The 17,897-nt window shown below is 40.3% G+C and overlaps 1 protein-coding gene across 3 annotated transcripts in view; it reads left to right on the plus strand.

Moving 5' to 3' along the window:
• The window catches only part of CRYL1 (crystallin lambda 1), a 145,413-nt gene that overhangs the window by 31,620 nt on the left and 95,896 nt on the right, over nucleotides 1-17,897 (plus strand). For all 3 annotated transcript variants that reach the window (XM_059144862.1, XM_059144863.1, XM_059144864.1), the window contains exon 3: nucleotides 15,483-15,609. In XM_059144862.1, the coding sequence (XP_059000845.1) occupies nucleotides 15,483-15,609 (127 nt within the window). The remainder of the gene's footprint in view (nucleotides 1-15,482; nucleotides 15,610-17,897) is intronic.

Genomic DNA, 17,897 nt, shown 5'->3' on the forward strand with positions numbered 1-17,897 from the left:
TTTGTAAGAATCGGTGGGCCACATGCTTGGGGCATGATTGCCAACATGTATCTTGGGGTGTTTAGAGATAAAGGAAGTTTCCAAAGGAGTTTTTGTTGACTCACAGGGTCCTGGGGGTTAGGCTAAGATTGCCTTTTGTCATTAGCAAAGTATCAACATAAAGGCAATTAGTCCCTAAAGGAAGGTCACTCTGCCTGTTTCCAGGGCTTGTCAATAGTCTGTAGATAGTAAGGAAACTGAATAATTTTTCTTCTGCCTTTGGTCCCCACATCATTGACAGTATCTGTGGTGTCGCAGAAGAGCACAGCCTCTGACCAAGTCAGGTATGAAGGTAGTTCTACCTGTGTTCCAGGGGCTGGCCTTCTCTTTGTAAGGGCCAAGTAGGAAATGTTTTAGGCTTTGAAGGTCATATGGTTTCTATAGCAGCCACTCCTTGTAGAGTGAAGCAACCACAGATAATATGTGAACAAATGGGCCCAGCTCTGTTCCAGTGAAACTTCATGAATTCACACCGAACTTTGGACTTCATATAACTTGCACATGTCACAGAATATTCTTTTTTTCCCCAACTATTTAAAAATGTAAAAGCCATTTCATCTCATAGGCCATATGAAAACAGGTGGTGGAGCAGCCTTAACCAGCGGCTACAGTTTGCTGACCTCTACTCTCTAGAATTCCCACTTCTGTTACCATTCATCTTTTATTTTGTCAAGTCAATTCTACTCTGTTGGAACCAAGAGAAAAGTCTAAGATTCCTAACTGAAAAGATCTTTGTTCTATTTCTCTGGGTTTTGTATTTCAGGCCTTATTTTTTAGGTGTATCATTTTAGTGTACCACTTTTAAAGCCCTTTCAGGCATCAGAGAGTATATGTGAAAACTGTGAGCAGGGTTTTTAATTTTTTTTAATTAAATTAAAAAAATTTTTTTTTCATTGGGGCACCTGGGTGGCTGAGTCAGTTGAGTATCCGACCCTTGGTTTCACCTCAGATCATGATCTCAGGATTTTGAGATTGAGCCCCGCTTTGGGCTCTGTGCTCAATGTGTGTCTGCTTGGGATTCTCTCCCCCTCTGCCCCTCTGTCTGCTTGTGCTTGATCTTCTCCTTCTCTCTCTAAAATAAATAAGTAAATCTTTAAAAATATATTTCATTGTTTATTTTTAAGGCCAGATAAAATACTTCCCTATTATCCTACTGCTTTGCTTAAGTTAGAGCTAATATTTCTTCATATAATTCATGCTCAATTAGATTGAACTTTTAGACGTCAGTCTGTAAGAGTTTTGAACTAAAAAAAAAATTATTGCTATTAGCAGCTTTATTAAAGAAAAGCAATTTATTGAATTCTTTTGTATCCAGTCTTTAAAAAGAGTACACTCAGATCTTTTCTCAATAGCAGAAAATTTATTTTTGTAATTCACCTGCACATATGCTGAGTTAACTTAAATATGCAGAACTGGTTATACTTCCTTGGCAGGAAGTAGAGATCTTAGGGTATCTTGTGACTGACTACCTCTTTCTTCTCGAATTATTGCTAGCAAATAGCAACAGGAAAATCAGGCTGAGTCGTGTCATATTGCTCTCCTCGGGAGGACTACATTTTTGGTCTTGTCACTTAAGTAAAACCACCTGTTTCCCTTTCTTAAATCACAAGATTTTCAGATGTTCCATTCCTGTACACGGAAACCAAGTGAAGAGGATTGAGCCCAAACCTCATTTTTGTAAATACCTTAGTCAGTAAGAAGAATTCTGAGTTTCAGATTTTTTCAGTGAGGAAAGAATTATTGCTATTTCTTTCAGTAGGTAAACTGTGTCACGCTGCAGATGAACAGTGACTTTTAGCTCAAGTCAACAACATTGGTTGTAGTCCTTAGATGTCCAGGAGCCAAGACTACAAAGTCCTTGACCATGTATTAGGCATAAAGTATAAGGAGAATCAACTTTATCTTTTTTGTCAAGAAGTATAAACAGTGTAACTTCTTCATTGTGTCAAAATAGTGCCCAACAGGCAGCATTTTAGGACACTGGCTTGTGGTCTTCAGTCATCACACTAGGTTGTGACCTCCATGAGGACAGAGACTGTGTATTACACTCTCAGTACCTCTCAGTATTGAAATGTTATGTGGTCTCTGTGATAGCCATTATGGCCAGAGAAAGAAGTAGCATGCACATCTCTTGTCTCCAGAAATAGATGCTAGCTCAGTAATTCCTTTTAACTGAGTCATGGGAACCTTGTCTAGAGTCTCAAAGATTAATTCTTCTTGCCATATTTTTCATAGCCTTTTTCCTGGCCATCTGTCCCACCCTGGCAGTTTGGCTCAGTTCCCAAATTCAGATCCTTCTGAACATTTTATAGTAGAAAATATGTGGTTGAAATATTACTACTTCTGCATGAAAATTCTATTTATATTAGACCTATTAAACACTATATCTTTTTCTTTTTAAAGATTTTTTTTTTAATTTATTAATTTGACAGAGAAATCACAAGTAGACAGAGAGGCAGCCAGAGAGAGAGAGAGATAGGGAAGCAGGCTCCCTGCTGAACAGAGCCTGATGCGGGACTCGATCCCAGAACCCTGAGATCATGACCTGAGCCGAAGACAGCGGCTTAACCCACTGAGCCACCCAGGCGCCCCAAACACTATATCTTAAATGAGTAGATATAGTACATCTTGTTTCTGAAATTGTAAAAATGAACTTAAACTGGGTGAAGTTGATTTTTAAAAATATTACAACATTAGAAGATTAGAGAAATTATCACAACTCATACCATGCCAAGAGATCACAGGGAATTAAGAAAAATTAAAAAGATATCACCCAAGACTAATCTTTTTCTAATGGAGCAGTAAAATGAGAAGCTTAAAACTAAACATATTTAAATCTCAAAATAGAAGGGTAGCTTGACCTTGGAAAACCTTATTAGCAGATGCTTTACTACTTGGTTTTGGTTTTCCATTGTATGCCTTATGCTGGGCACATGTTAGGTTTCAATTAAGAATTTAAGACTATGAATATTTAAAAAATTTTTTTTAAATTTTTTGAATTATTTTTACTAACATACAATGTATTATTTGCCCCAGGGGTACAGGCCTGTGAATCATCAGGCTTACACATATGAATGTATTTTAAGAAGAAAAACAAGAATCAAGTAAAAGGTATAATATGGACTCATAGATCAGGAACTGACTTTGTAGGATTTGGATCCAGCATCATTTCCACATAGTGACAGGGCCATCTTAGCCATTAGTAGTCCAGGGCCATCTGGCATGGACCATACTGATACCTCAGTGACGGGCCTCTACTCTGAGGCAGGGAGCAAACTGCCTTGTTTTGCATGAGTCCCAGTCTGAAATCACTGTATTTTGGTAAACTTAACTCTTCTCAATTTCTCTATGGCCATCTCTTTACCACCTGTAGATGGCCATTCTGGTATGCAAATTCCCTAAACCAAATCAGCTTTCTAAATAAATTAGAAGTGAATAAGCCACCAGAACTGATCCCTGAAACCAAGTTGCTGTTCTGTCCTCCTGTCTCCCTAGTGACTGAACTCCTTGTCCCTGAATTTAGGCATTTCCAGTAATTGGGCTTCTGGTGGGTATTTTTAACCTGCTACCCAGACCTCTGCACTTGCTTAAATATCTTGAATTCAGTTTTGATCTGGATTCCTTTTGGGTTGATCTGTTCTGGTTTGAAAGGGACATTTATCAGTTTTCCTATATATCTTTGGCTAGAATAGCTGACTGTAGTAGATCCCAAAATGGCCACAAATTGCTTCCATTCCTCTCTGCACACCTCTTTGCAGTATGAATTTTTTTTTTAAGATTTTGTTTACTTATTTGACACAGAGAGAGAGAGAGCACAAGCAGAGGGAGGGGCAGAGGGGAAGGGAGAAGCAGACTTTCCGCTGAATAGGGAGCCTGAATAGGGATCCCAGGACCCTGGGATCATGACCTGAGCCAAAGGCAGATGCTTAATGACTGAGCTACCCAGGTGCCCATGGCTTTGTTTCTAGGAGAAGCCTGACTCTGGGCTTGGGCACAGACTTGCACTTGCCAATGGGACAGATAGCAGATGTGATGCAAGCAGAGGCCTGGAAAGCACCTGTGTTTTTTGAGAACTTACCATCACTTGCTGTTGAGAACCCTTCCGGCCATCCTTTATCCTGTCAGTCAGTCCAGTCTGGCCATGCAGAGACATGTGGCCCAGCTGCACTAGCCAGCACTAGCCAACACCAGCACCAGCTGCTAGATAAATGAGTGAAGCCATCCTCGACAAATAATCCCTAGCTAACGTGCCATATGACTGCGGCCTCATGATGAGCCCAGCTGAGTTGCAGCCAAAATTAATAATTCTCAGGATTGTGGCAATAGATTGGTAGATTACCAATATACCAAGTCCTGGTCAGGTTCCTATAGTTAGATTGCTATCCTTTACTGATTCTAGGTTCTGAGGGTTCCTAGTTATGTGTTTCTACAGCTGTCCTCTACTTAGGGAATTCCACTTCTATAGGAAGTGATGCAGAACTATCAGTCCCAGTCCCTGTCTTAAGGGAACAAACCTACATGAACTTTTTACAGGGACATAGGGTGCCCATTTGTTTACATATTACCTATGTCTGTATTCACTCTATAGTAATAGTTGCAACAGAGACCAAATGATCCACAAAGCCTAAAATATTTACTATTCCCCCACCCCCACCCATGGAAATAGATCAGCAGTGTATTTGTAATAATTAACATGTTATGACATTTCAGGAGAAGTTGAGCAGGCCTAGCCAATCTGATAGCAATTGCTTTATTATCAGGTGAAATTCGAACATAGATTGTGTAGGTTAAACTCCAAGGCTGGGGAAAATGTATGTCAGGTAGGAAAAAAACCCCCAATTATATTTCTATACATTGGCAACACATGGTTAGGAAACAGTAAATTTTGCTACAGTTACCAAAAATGTGAGCAACCTAGGTATAAATAGAAAAAGAATGTATAACAAATTCATGGAGAAATTTTTTTTTTTAAAGGTTTTATTTATTTGACAGAGAGGAATCACAAGTAGATGGAGAGGCAGGTAGAGAGAGAGAGAGGGGGAAGCAGGCTCCCTGCTGAGCAGAGAGCCTGATGCGGAACTCGATCCCAGGACCCTGAGATCATGACCTGAGCCGAAGGCAGCGGCTTAACCCACTGAGCCACCCAGGCGCCCCTCATGGAGAAATTTAAAAAAATTTTTGAATGACAGGAAATAAAACTTCTGTAAATGGAGAGACATGTACCCTATTCATGAGCAGGAGCCTGTCTTTGGTAGTTTAATTAAACTCCCCTGAAGTGGGGTATAGGAAACGAGTTGACTAAACCTACCTGCACAGGAAAGTTCAGAAGGGATCTGAGATCCTGATACCAAAAGTTCACACCGATGGTGTATGGGTTCAGCGGGGTCATTCAACCTGACTTATCTGTGTGTTCACAGATTGTGCTCTCACTTGGCTGTTACTAGGGCAGTTCAAATGGTTGCTTCATTTCAGTTATTTATTTTTCTTCCCAAACAGAAATAGTATAGCTTTATCTGATTCGTAGAAGTTATATTGCTAATTGTACATTCATAGAATTGGGAGAAATCAGAATACTTTGACTGTCTCTGAATGGTGGGAATAAGAGGGACTGTTGTTGAGCATTTTGAGGATACATGCTTCTGTCATGATTCAGTATGCTTTTGTGCATGTGGACATGCACATATTAACAGTGAAGGTAGGGTTGTGAAGGCTTATGTGGTATAGGGTGTGGACTCAAGAATGTTATGAATTCTGCTTTGTCTAGTTGTGTCTCTCTGAGATTTCCAACAATGACAAACAAATGAAAGTACATGTATTAACTGGGCCAAGGCTTGATACGTGTAAATGTTAGTGAAATTGACAGACTTGAGGCTTATGCAAGCGCTCTGCTCCCCTGAATATCTCCCCACCTCCCAAGTCCCAGTGTCACCACCAGCCTGAGGGAAGAGAATTTCAGAGTGCCCAGGTGAGGAGGGGAGAAGCAGGGGCAGTGATGGCAGGACCAGTGGGGGCAATCAGATCCCTAGTAATTCTGTGGGGCAAATGGAGAGAGTTCTTTTTCTTTCTACAGTACATTTAAATTTATATACTTCACCGAGAGGGTTTCAAATTCAGGTGAGTAAGGAGGCTGGTCTGGTAACCAGTGGAGGAGACAATGAAGTAGGAAGAGGTGTAGCCCTTGGCAAATTGGACCTAGCCTTTGGTGGAAGGCATTTGAGACTTTAAAAACACTGTGCTGTCAAGCAAAAGAAGTCTGGGGCCACGCTTTAGTAAAAACTTTTGTATTCTATCCTTTTATCCCCACTTCAAAAACATCAGGAACGATTTTGAGGGTCTATCTACTCTCCCACTGTGGGAGATGGGCTGCACTGTTGCACATCTGTTGTCCAGTTTCACGTTGCGGTAACGGAATTCAGGATTTTTGTGGCACTTCAAGTTAATCTGCTTGTATGCAGTTAGAGTGGTGGCTGGGGGTACTCAGAAAGTCCAGGATGGGGATACCATAGCAACGGAGCTAAGGTAAGGGCCTGGAGACATCAGTGCTATCTCTAAGTATCTGTGTCTGCCTATCTCTTTTCTTTGACTCTTCAGTTTGTCCAGAAAAGAATCTGCCAGTCTCCATTTAGCATTGTTGTTGCTGATCAAAGGACAGTGTCTGGACGGATGTGGGGGGGGGGGCATGGTTCTTTTTTTTAGATTTTATTTATTTGAGAGAGAGAGCACACAAACCGTGGGTAGGGGCAGAGGCAGAGGGAGAAACAGACTCCCCTTGAGCAAGAAACCTGATGTGGTGCTCGATCCCAAGACCCTGAGATCATGACCCGAACCAAAGGCAGATGCTTAACTGATTGAGCCACCCAGATGCCCCAGGATTTCCTTCTTTTTAAAGGCTGAATAATATTCCTTCTTGTGTATAGACCACATTTTGTTTATCCCTTCATCCACTGATGGACATTTGAGTTGCTTCTACCTTCTGGCTATTGTGAATAATGCTGCTATGAACATGGATGTATAAAGATCTCTTTATACTTTCCAATGAAAGCATTTCATGCTTTCATTTCTTCTGAATATATATCTAGAAGTGGATTGCTGGGTCTTGTGGTAAGTCCATTTTTAAAATTTTTTGAGGAACCACCATACTATTTTCCATAGCAGCTGCATGTGTTACAGTCCCAGTGGTAGTAGACAAGGATTCCAATTTCTCCGTTGTCTTTATCTTTTCAAAGTAATAAATGCTCCTTTTGAATAAAACTTCAAAAATAGAAATATGAAAAAATTAAACCACCCATATTTTGCCCTACAGGGATAATTCTTAACATTTTCTTTTCTCCAATTTTGAATAACAATTTATAAATTAATTGAAGAGACGATGGCAATATTTTGACTTCTAGTGCTAGGCTGACCTCTAGAGGTAGAAATGGTAGGCTGCAGCCACGTACTCCTGTGTCTTGAATGAGTACATTCTTAGTTCTTAAATGGTGTAGACTGCAACATTCTGGAATGTCTGAGCCTGCTGAAAACCCCACTAAGACCCCTTTCTTTTCCAGGTGTTTATGTGTTAAGTTCTTGAAAAATACCAATGAAAAATATTGGAACTGGTCTAACTGGGATAAAACATGGCCAAATGGCTGGTTTTGATTTATGGGCATAGTTACTGAACTTGAGGGATTGTCTGAGTATATCTGAAAGCTCCTCCAAATGTTTCATCTGGTTTTCTCTTAGGATCCCTGCACAGTAGGGTTCTAGACATTCAGCCATGCAGCATTCCAGTTGGTAAATGTGTGATCAGGTCTCTCCCCTCATGACCATGTCTTTTCCAGGGGCAGAGAGGGCCTTGAGGCCAAACTGCTTATACAGATTCTTTGCCTAGAGTCTAATCTGCATGAGGCCATTGGTGTGGTTATTCTGGCTACTACCCTCTGTCTCTTTTTCCTTTCTTTCGCCATAGGGACAATCCCGGGAAGTCTGTAGAACACCATCTCATCAAAGAAACAGCCGCTTTTGTGGTCCCATCTATCTAACCTAATCTCATTCCCCACATTGGGAGGAAAGGCTAAAATTTGCTTTGGCTTACTAAAGTTTAAAGCAGGTGTTTTTGAGCGCATTAGCTACTCAAACATAATTCTCCCAAGGGGGAAATATGTTATCATTGTGTTTTTAGGCTATGGCATTAAAAAATCCTGTCTGCATGAAAAAGTGCTCCACCTCACTCGGCATCAGGGAAATACAAATCAAAACCACAATGAGATACCATCTCACACCAGTTAGAATGGCTAAAATTAACAAGTCAGGAAATGACAGATGCTGGCGAGGATGTGGAGAAAGGTGAACCCTCCTACACTGTTGGTGGGAATGCAAGCTGGTGCAACCACTCTGGAAAACAGCATGGAGGTTTCTCAAAAAGTTGAAAATAGAGCTACCCTACGACCCAGCAATTGCACTACTGGGTAGGGTAGGTAGGTAAATATACCCTAAAAATACAAACATAGTGATGCAGAGGGGCATGTGCATCTGAATGTTTATAGCAGCAATATCCACAATAGCCAAACTATGGAAAGAACCTAGATGACCATCAAAAGATGAATGGATAAAGAAGATGTGGTATATATATACAATGGAATACTATGCAGCCATCAAAAGAAATAAAATCTTGCCATTTGCGATGATGTGGATGGAACTAGAGGGTATTATGCTTAGCAAAATAAGTCAATCAGAGAAAGACAACTATCATGTGATCTCCCTCATATGAGGAAGTGGAGATGCAACGTGGGGGGTTTTGGAGATAAGAAAAGAATAAATTAAACAAGATGGGATCAGGAGGGAGACAAACCATAAGAGACTCTTAATCTCACAAAACAAACTGAGGGTTGCTGGGGCGAGAGCGGGTAGGGAGAGGGTTGGTGGGATTATAGACATTGGGGAGGGTATGTGCTATGGTGAGTGCTGTGAAGTGTGTAAACCTGGCGATTCACCGACCTGTACCCCTGGGGCTAATAATACAGTATATGTTTATAAAAAAATAAAAAAATTATAAAAAAATAAATAAAAACCCTGTCTGAATTCAGTAGAAAATAGTTGTGTGAGGTTGGTGGCTAAAAGAACTTTAATGTTTTGCTTATTTAAAAAAATGACAAGAAGCACGTATGTCAATATTGGCGGTTGCTAGTTCTCAGTAGAAATATGGGGATGTTTATTATTCTACTTTCTTTTTACTTTTAAAAATAAATTGTGAAAACAAAGTGTTTCCAGAAAAGGAACAGGGGCACCATATTATGTTTCTTACTTGTTCCTCTTTAACAACAAACACACTTAATTGAATAGAAATGATTTTTTGGTTGGTAGCTGTAAACCATTCTTCAGCGATATGAACACTTTTATTCGGGTTGTATTTATGGGCAATGTGGTTAACATTTACCAGTGTTATTGATCCCTACACTTAGTTATTGCTGCAGGTCTAATTTATATAAATCATACTGTTTAAAACCAAGCAGTTTAGATACGTTATAATTTCCTTCAGCCAATAGTTCCATCTAATTTCTGAACAAAATAGATGCTAGGCCTATTCAGGTTATGAGGATAGAGGTACCCAGATTACCTCTGTCAGTGGGGATTGATTGTGAGGCTCTTCAAGGAAGCAAGGGACACTGGAAGCTATCCCTGCAGCTACATCACTGTTGCAGAAACGGGACATTGTTCAGGTGACATCTGAGCTTCTGGTAGTCAGTCAACAGCTCTGGGAACTTTCAGCAGTTTTGGGGAGGATGGTTTCCTAGCTGGTCCTTGTCTGGGGTCCTGCCTTACTAAAGCCTACCATTGCAGTGACTGTACTGTTGGATGTATGTCTATGGCTCCACCGACCCTTGACTAACCCACTTTGAGGGTCTTCATTTCAAACTGCCCAGCAGGGATCAACTAATTGATGGGCCATGTACCACGAGGCATAGGCTCCCAGTAGGCTCTGTTGGTAATGAAATACTGAAAGGAGGTGGGGCGGGGGGTTGTTAGGTACACCAGGGCTCCCCAGATGGAAAACAGGAGCCCTGTGTCCTAAGTTCAAACTTGACAGGCTGGGACTCTGGTGTTAGGCAGCATTCATGAGGGAAGGAGTGGATGCAAACTCCTATTTTCTCCAGGAAACTGGCTACCTTGAATCTTTGGGTTTAAGCCAATAAATTGTGCCAATTAGTCCTATAAGTAAGTCCCACCAGACAGGATTTTTTTCTTTCTTTCTTTCTTTCTTTTCTTTTCTTTTTTTTTTTACATGAGAGAGCCATCGTGGTTTAGTAGGAAGAGTGGGGAAAAAGCAGTTCTTATTCAGTATGTTTAAAGGAAAGAGTCAGAAGACTGTTTTCCATCCCATACGTGGCTAATGCTTTATATCCTTGAGTGAGTCTGTAACCAGTTTGGGCCTCGATTTCTGAAGCAACAGAGTGAATAGGCTAGATTATGTAAAAAAAGAAGCATTCTTTGTGTTTTGATGCATTTCAGAAATATATTGTTTTTAAGACTAAGTTTATTGGCTTCAGGTGAATTTAGGTATTATATATGTAAATATATATAATATTTATATAACAACAATACATATAAATTATATATATAATATATATATAAAATTTCCAAGTGGGCAAAATTGGGAAACAGAAGAGTAAGACCTTACCGGTGGTAACTCTAAAAAGTTACCACTTTTTTTTTTTTTAAAGATTTTATTTATTTGTCAGAGAGAGCGAGCGAGAGCGAGCACAGGCAGACAGAGTGGAAGGCAGAGTCAGACGGAGAAGCAGGCTCCCTGCGGAGCAAGGAGCCCGATATGGGACTCGATCCCAGGACGCTGGGATCATGACCCGAGCCGAAGGCAGCTGCTTAACCAACTGAGCCACCCAGGCGTCCCAAAAGTTACCACTTTTTAAAAGAAAAAAGGGTTTTTTTTTTGCTACACATATGAACAAGAACCATGTTTAGTCAATTAGCAATTGTATGTTATAAATTCATGTGCATAGTAGACATCATATTCACATTGAATAACTCATTACTGAAATGGATATATGTTATAGTATTTCTCTTTTCTCATGAAATATAAAATGCACATGATATTTAAGAATATTAGATTTTAAAGAAATAGTCTAGAGTTTAGTTTCTGGTAATATGGCAAAGTGAGTATCCTGAAAGCCCTTTCCACTTCAAAATACTTAAAAGTATTAAGTAAATGTATAGCTTATAATGCATAGCTGAGCTGGCAAGAAAGTAATGGAAATTCTGAGAGGTCAAATTTGGGAGTGCAGATCCTAAGAGATATGTGGACATCACAGCTGCTCTGAGATATTTGCGAATCTTGCTTTGGTTCTAACATCAACCCTTAATCTGTGCAAGATGGGGTATCCAATTGTAGACCCCCAAGTGAAGCTAGTATTCAGAGGGCAATACTGCTAGTGAAAGGAGTAGTAGGACAAAATAACTAATCTGTATGTGGAGGCTTGTCTGTCTTGGCCTTGGTTCTAGGTGGAGGGGAGAAAGAGTTTCTCTGAGAATTTATAACCACAAACCACCTTTCCAAGAGTTTGGAGCCCAAATTCTTATTACCTGTGTAGTCTTTAAACCACTAATCCAAGAATTCAGATTGGTTCCTTTGTTAGTATTGCCTGCAGTGCCTATCAGAAGGAAGATGCATATCGTCTCCAGAATAATGTACCTTAAACCAGAGGATCAAGGAATTCCCACAGAATTCAGTGAACATCAGCTCACAGCTAAAAATTCCCAAATACACGAGAGACCAGGTTTTATGAGCATATTAAACCGGAAGTCAGATCTGAAGATATTTAGCATGGAATTTAGGAGATGAAAAGATGGAAAATGTGAAAAAGTAGTTATGGAATATGGAAGATACAGAGAGGATGCCCTACACATCTCATTAGAGGTCTGAAAGATTTAGAGAGAATAGGGAAGAACAATTTATGAAGATAAAATTATTGAGACTTCATTTCAGTTGAAGACATAGATCCTCATATTCTGAAAGAACAAAGTGTCCTAAGCAGGAGAAATAAAAAAGATAGCTGTATCTGTGTACATCACAGGCAAGCTACACAACACCAAGGGACATAAATAAGAAAAGTCTTAAAAGCAGTCAGAGAGAGAAAAGACAGACTACCTATAAAAGAATGACAAATTGACGACAAACTTTTCAACAGCTAGTGGAATTCAGAATATGGTGGAAAAATACCCACAAAGTACAAAGAGCCAAACATAACCTAAGTATCTGATCTGAGGCAGCTTTAATAGATAAATCCTCTCTGTTCTGTAAGCACAATTTCAAAGAGTAATTTTACAGGAATTCTACATATATCACATATTCTATTTGTTCTGAAAGGTTTTTTTTTTTAAGGGTAGTAAGCAGAACAATGATTCCCCCAAAGATGTCCATGTCTAATTCCCAGAACCTGGGAATATATTACCTAACAAGGCAAAAAGAGGTCATATGTGATTAAGTTAGGAATATGAATATGGGAGTTTATCCAGGTGGGCTCAATGTAATCACAGGGGTCCTTCTCAAGGGAAGAGAGTCAGGAGAGCCAAAGAAGGAGGTGTGATGACCACAGAGTTTGGACTGATGAGATTGTAGATTTCTCATCTGTTGCTAAGACACCACACAATACTCTAGACAACTAATACAGACTTCTTGATGAACTGGCTAAGAAACAGACCTTGTTTTGTATGTTTTCAGTTACTAACTTTATAAACCTCTACTTTAAAGTATGTGTAATGTTTAAAAATATTTTCCAATGCTTGCTCACTGGGGGTAGTGGTCAGGGGTACTCAGTTCCCAGCATTGACTTGTGCCAAGGAGGGACTTCTGCATATGTGTCCTTAGGTTCCTCCAAAGTAAGGGAGCCATTTTCTGGCCTGACTTTAAGATATATATATATTTTAGCTAATATATTACGGATCTTCCAAATTATCTATATGACAACAATCTCAGATTCTTCCTTTCCTTTAAAAAAGTTTGGGTTCAAGTTCCATGTGTGATGATGACCTGCAGTGGTGTTTTTATCTTTGTCAACTCAGAAGCAGGAAAGACTTAGAATCTGCCTGATCATTTGTCGACTTGTTATCTTTGCCATGGACCTTCTTTTTGCTAAGTGTGTAACCATCTGTTTGCATTTCAGCATATCTTTGTATTGTTTTTTTAAAGTAACAGTGGCAAGACAGTTTTTGTTTCTCAGTTTTTTTAAAAAAAGATTTTATTTATTTATTTGACAGACAGAGATCATAAGGAGGCAGAGACGCAGGCAGAGAGAGAGAGGAGGAAGCAGGCTCCCCGCTGAGCAGAGAGCCTGGGATTCTGGGACCATGATCTGAGCCGAAGGCAGAGGCTTCAACCCACTGAGCCTCCCAGGCGCCCCTCTGTTTCTCAATTTGTAGCTAAAACAAAATACAGGATGCATAGTTTTAAGAAGGAGAAAAAACCAAAAAAACAACAAAAGCACAGCCCCAAACATTTTCGAGCTGGCCCAGCATTCATGGCTAGGCCATGGGATTTTCCTTTTGTACATAAACAGTCTTAAGAACTCCTCTCTGACAGAGTCACTCTTAGGCCATGACAGAATGAGACAAAGCAAAACCACATTTTGAATTTGTCTAACCATGGACAAAAATGAGATCACTGTGCAACCCACAAATACTGAGCAGCCTTGTCTTGGCTAAAATGAATGACTGCTACTTCTTCATCCCTGACAGCTTTATCTTCAGTCTAGTCTTTCCTCCAAACATTTATATTTATTGAGATATTCAGTGTTCAAGTTTCCTTCTCTTTCTACAGCATCCAATCCAGTAAACTCAGACCCTCAGATTGTCTTCCAAATCACCCAACCAAAGCTCAAATCCTGCTATAGGTTCCCGCTGACACTCTCTTACTAATACCCTACAGTTCCCCCTACTGGGCATTTTCCCTCAATGCAGCGAGTAACAAACCTGACTTGTTACACTGTAGGTTTATTCCTGATAGTCTTTGGCTGAAGACACTGACAGCTTAAAGATTAAAACTGTGAAGATGAAATGATGTAAAAATTATTTGACTCACTGGCAGAAATCCACAGAATCTTTTGGAAAGCATAAATGTGTTTGTATATGTTGTATGTGTTTGTATTTATTTACTATGTTGTGAATTATAAGCAGGACTGACTCCATAATTTGTGAGGCCAAGTGCAAATGAAAATGTGGGGCCCTTTGCTTGATATTCATTAAGCATTTTGAAACTGTGACTGCAGAGCATTAAACCCAGTGAGACCGTGCTTCTGAGCTCGGGTCTCTGTGACTACATGAGTGATGCCTTGTGAAGCCCCTAGTCCAGACGGTGAGATACTTTCTTTCAATCCTGTTCCCTCGGGATTGATGGAAGTAGGTGAAGAACTACTACTTTCTAATCTCACCTCCTCTTGGCCTTGCCTCATCTCTTTAAAAAAAAAATCTAATTGTGGTAAAATACAACATCAAAGTTACTATCTTAATAATTTTTGGGAATACAGTTTAGTGATATCAAGTGTATTCTCACTGTTGTACAACCATCTATCTCCAAAAGGTCATCTTGTGAAACTGAAACTGAAACTGTCCCCATTAAACCACAGGTACCCTACTCCAGCCCTGGCAGCCACCATTCTACTTCCTGCCTCTGAATTTCGCTATTCTAGGTACCTCATATAAGTGGAATCATACAGTATTTGTCTCTTTGTGACTGGCTGATTTCACTTGGTGTCATGTCCTCGAAGTTCATCCATGCTGCAGATTTTCCTGCCCCCCCTTAAAAAAGATTATTTATTTATTTATTTATTTGAGGTCGGGGAGAGAGCGCATGAGCAGGGGGGAGGAAAAGAGAGAGGGAGGAGCAGACTCCCTGCTGAGCAGAGAGCCTCTGATGCAGGGCTCTATCTGAGGACCCTGAAATTATGACCTGATCCCAAGGCAGATGCTTAACCAGCTGAGCCACCAAGGTATCCAATTTCCTGCCTTTTGAAGGCTGAAGAACATTCTATTGAATTCCATTGCATGTATGTACCACATTTGTTTTCATCCATATATGGACTTCTGGATTGTTTCATCTTTTGGCTGTTGTGAACAATGCTTCTGTGAACATGAAGACACAAATGCCTATTTGAGTATCTGCTTTCACGTTGTGGGGATATTGACAGAATTGGAATTGCTGGATCATATGGTAGTTAGTTCTCTTTTTGACTTTTTGAGAAACCATCAAACTGTTTGCTGCAGTGACTTCCCCTTTTACATTTCCACGACATTGTACATCCTCATTAACTCTTGTTTTATTTTCTATTTTTAAATCCTAATGGGTGTAAAGTGGTATATCGTTGTGGTTTTGATTTGCATTTCCCTACTGATTTGCGTTTACCTTTGTTTTTAAATTTGCTTTAGAATACTCACAGGGTCACTCTTCTTTCTAGAAAAGAGATGAAGTTTCTGGAGCAGTCAGGTTCTCTGAAAGGCTCCCTGGGTGCTGAAGAACAGCTGTCACTCATCAGTGGGTGTTTGAATATTCAAGAGGCAGTAGAGGGCGCCATGCACATTCAGGTGAGTTGATATTACTCTCAAGTCTCTAAGGACTTGAAGAGATTGTCTCCAACCTCCTTGGAAGAACGTGGGGTTGCGGGGAGAGCAGGGGGTCGGGGAGAGATAAAGGGCAGTGCAAGGTGTGGGTATCTTGTACACTGAAGGTCAGGGTTGTGTTTTATGTGATAGGAAGCATTGTTTCAAAACATCTCCTATAACATCTCATCAAACTACTGTGATTAGATATTGTTTTTCAGAGGTATTAGAATTTTGAACAGAAATAGGTTTTCTGGACAGCTAACACTTTCACTTTATGTTTCTGTTGAATGAGAGATTATATTCCTGTTCTCATATGTAATTGTAAAAACTTAAACCATCTGAAATACACACTTTCATCTCTCGTAACATTTGCACTTAACTTTTCCAACAACTTTACTTAGAAAAAGAACTCCTTGGGGCACTGTTGGCACAGCAGGGAACGCTGCAGGCAGGCTCTCCAGGGGCTGTGCTGGCAACTGGTTGCCTGCCCACTCAGGACCCATCCCTCCTGAAGCTCCTGTGTCTATAGACAGCATGTAAGAAACCAGATGTATAAACTTGTCTTTTAAAAATATTGCACTTACTGCTGAAAGGTTTAAGTGGATTTACCAAAAACTGAAAGAAGCGTCACTTCTGATACCCTTCTTATATTTTGTGAGGCTTTGCATTTCTGTTGACTCAGTGTTGCACATTTCATGTGGTTTCTGTGATGACATTCTCACCAATGATCTGGGAGCAAACCCAAAAGACTAAGTGTGTTTTATGGTCAGCAGCTGCACTGCAATTGAGGTCCAATACAGTTAATCAAGGTTCTCAGTCTTTGTAGCTCTAAAAGTTCTCTAGTCCATTTAACAAACACATGTCCAACAGAGTGTAAGAAGAGGAATGGATACATAAGATATGTCAATTCCATCTGTCTTTTGAGTATTTTCACCCCTGTCTCTCATTTGGAGAAGGCTGTATATAACTGGGGAGTCCTATAAGGGACCAGAAAGCTCCCACCGGAGCTTTCCAGTGCTGTCTCTTCCCACCCTCGTGGTGCTACTGGGTGCTGTCAGGGAGGGACTTGCTTCTGGGGAGCACAGAAGCCTTGCAGCCATTCCAGTGTGAGCTCAGCAGAGAAGGTTCTTCACAGGCACTTTGTTTCTAAGGAAAGTGTATGCTTCTTATGCTGCTCCTGCTGGAGGAAGGAAAAACAGTTTGTTTTGTGGCTCCTGACATTAGAAAGGGCCTGTGGAAGCTTCCTGCCATGGAGGTGGTGGTTGAGGACACAGACTTTTAGTCAAGTGGACTTTGCACTAAGCAGCTGTGTGTCCTTGTGAGTTTAACTTTTAAGCCCCACTTTCTTATCTGGACATTGGGCATAATAAAGTGCACTGGATGGTTGTGAAGCGAACCATACAAGCTTACATCTAAGGTCACCCTCCTTGAAGGCAAGCTCCGTTTTTCCAATGAGAAGATTAAAAAAAATTATTTTGGGGGTCAATTTGTTATATACTATTTATATGATACATATAAAATACTATAATCACATGATGTGATCTGAAATAAGAATATGTTACACATTACTGAAATATTTCTACTTTCCCACTTCACAAAGCACTTCTTTTAAAAAAATTAAAGTTTTATTTCTCTATTTGAGAAAGAGCATGAGAAGAGGGAGGGCCAGAGGGAAAAGACAAGCAGACTCCCCGCTGGGCGCAGAGCCAGATGGGGCCACGTGACTGGCTGGGTGCCAGCTCAGTGAGGGACTCCACGCAGGGCTTGATCCAGGATCCTGGCATCATGACATCATGACCGGAGCTGAAGTCAGACGTTTAACCAACTAAGCCACCCAGGCGATCCAAAGCACTTCTGTTCAAACTCTTAATAGGTGTCTCTGACTCCGGTGTCTTTGTCTTCAGTAGTGATGTTTTTGAGGCTCCTTTCCAGGCAGAGTTTTCCAGAGCACATCACTGTTGCTTTCCTAAGATGTTGCTGTGCAGAGCCTTTTTAACCCACATATGACGTGACATTAGAAGTTTTATCTCCAGCTTCAACTACTAATTCTCAAACCTTCGGGTGTTTTTTTCTCTCTGCAGTGTTGCACTTGTGGTTCCTCAACATAACAACTGGCTATGTTACTTTTTTTGTTTTAAAATTATCTTTATAAAATTTATTTCTGAATTTCCCCACACTAGCAATTGCTAAATCATGCCCTAGGGATAATTCAAATGTCTGTGTTCAATTTCTTTGTCTCCTGGTCCCATTTGAAAAACTGGGTTTTATCA

The sequence above is a fragment of the Mustela lutreola genome, chromosome 13 (genome assembly GCF_030435805.1).
Source record: "Mustela lutreola isolate mMusLut2 chromosome 13, mMusLut2.pri, whole genome shotgun sequence".
Lineage (NCBI taxonomy): Eukaryota > Metazoa > Chordata > Mammalia > Carnivora > Mustelidae > Mustela > Mustela lutreola.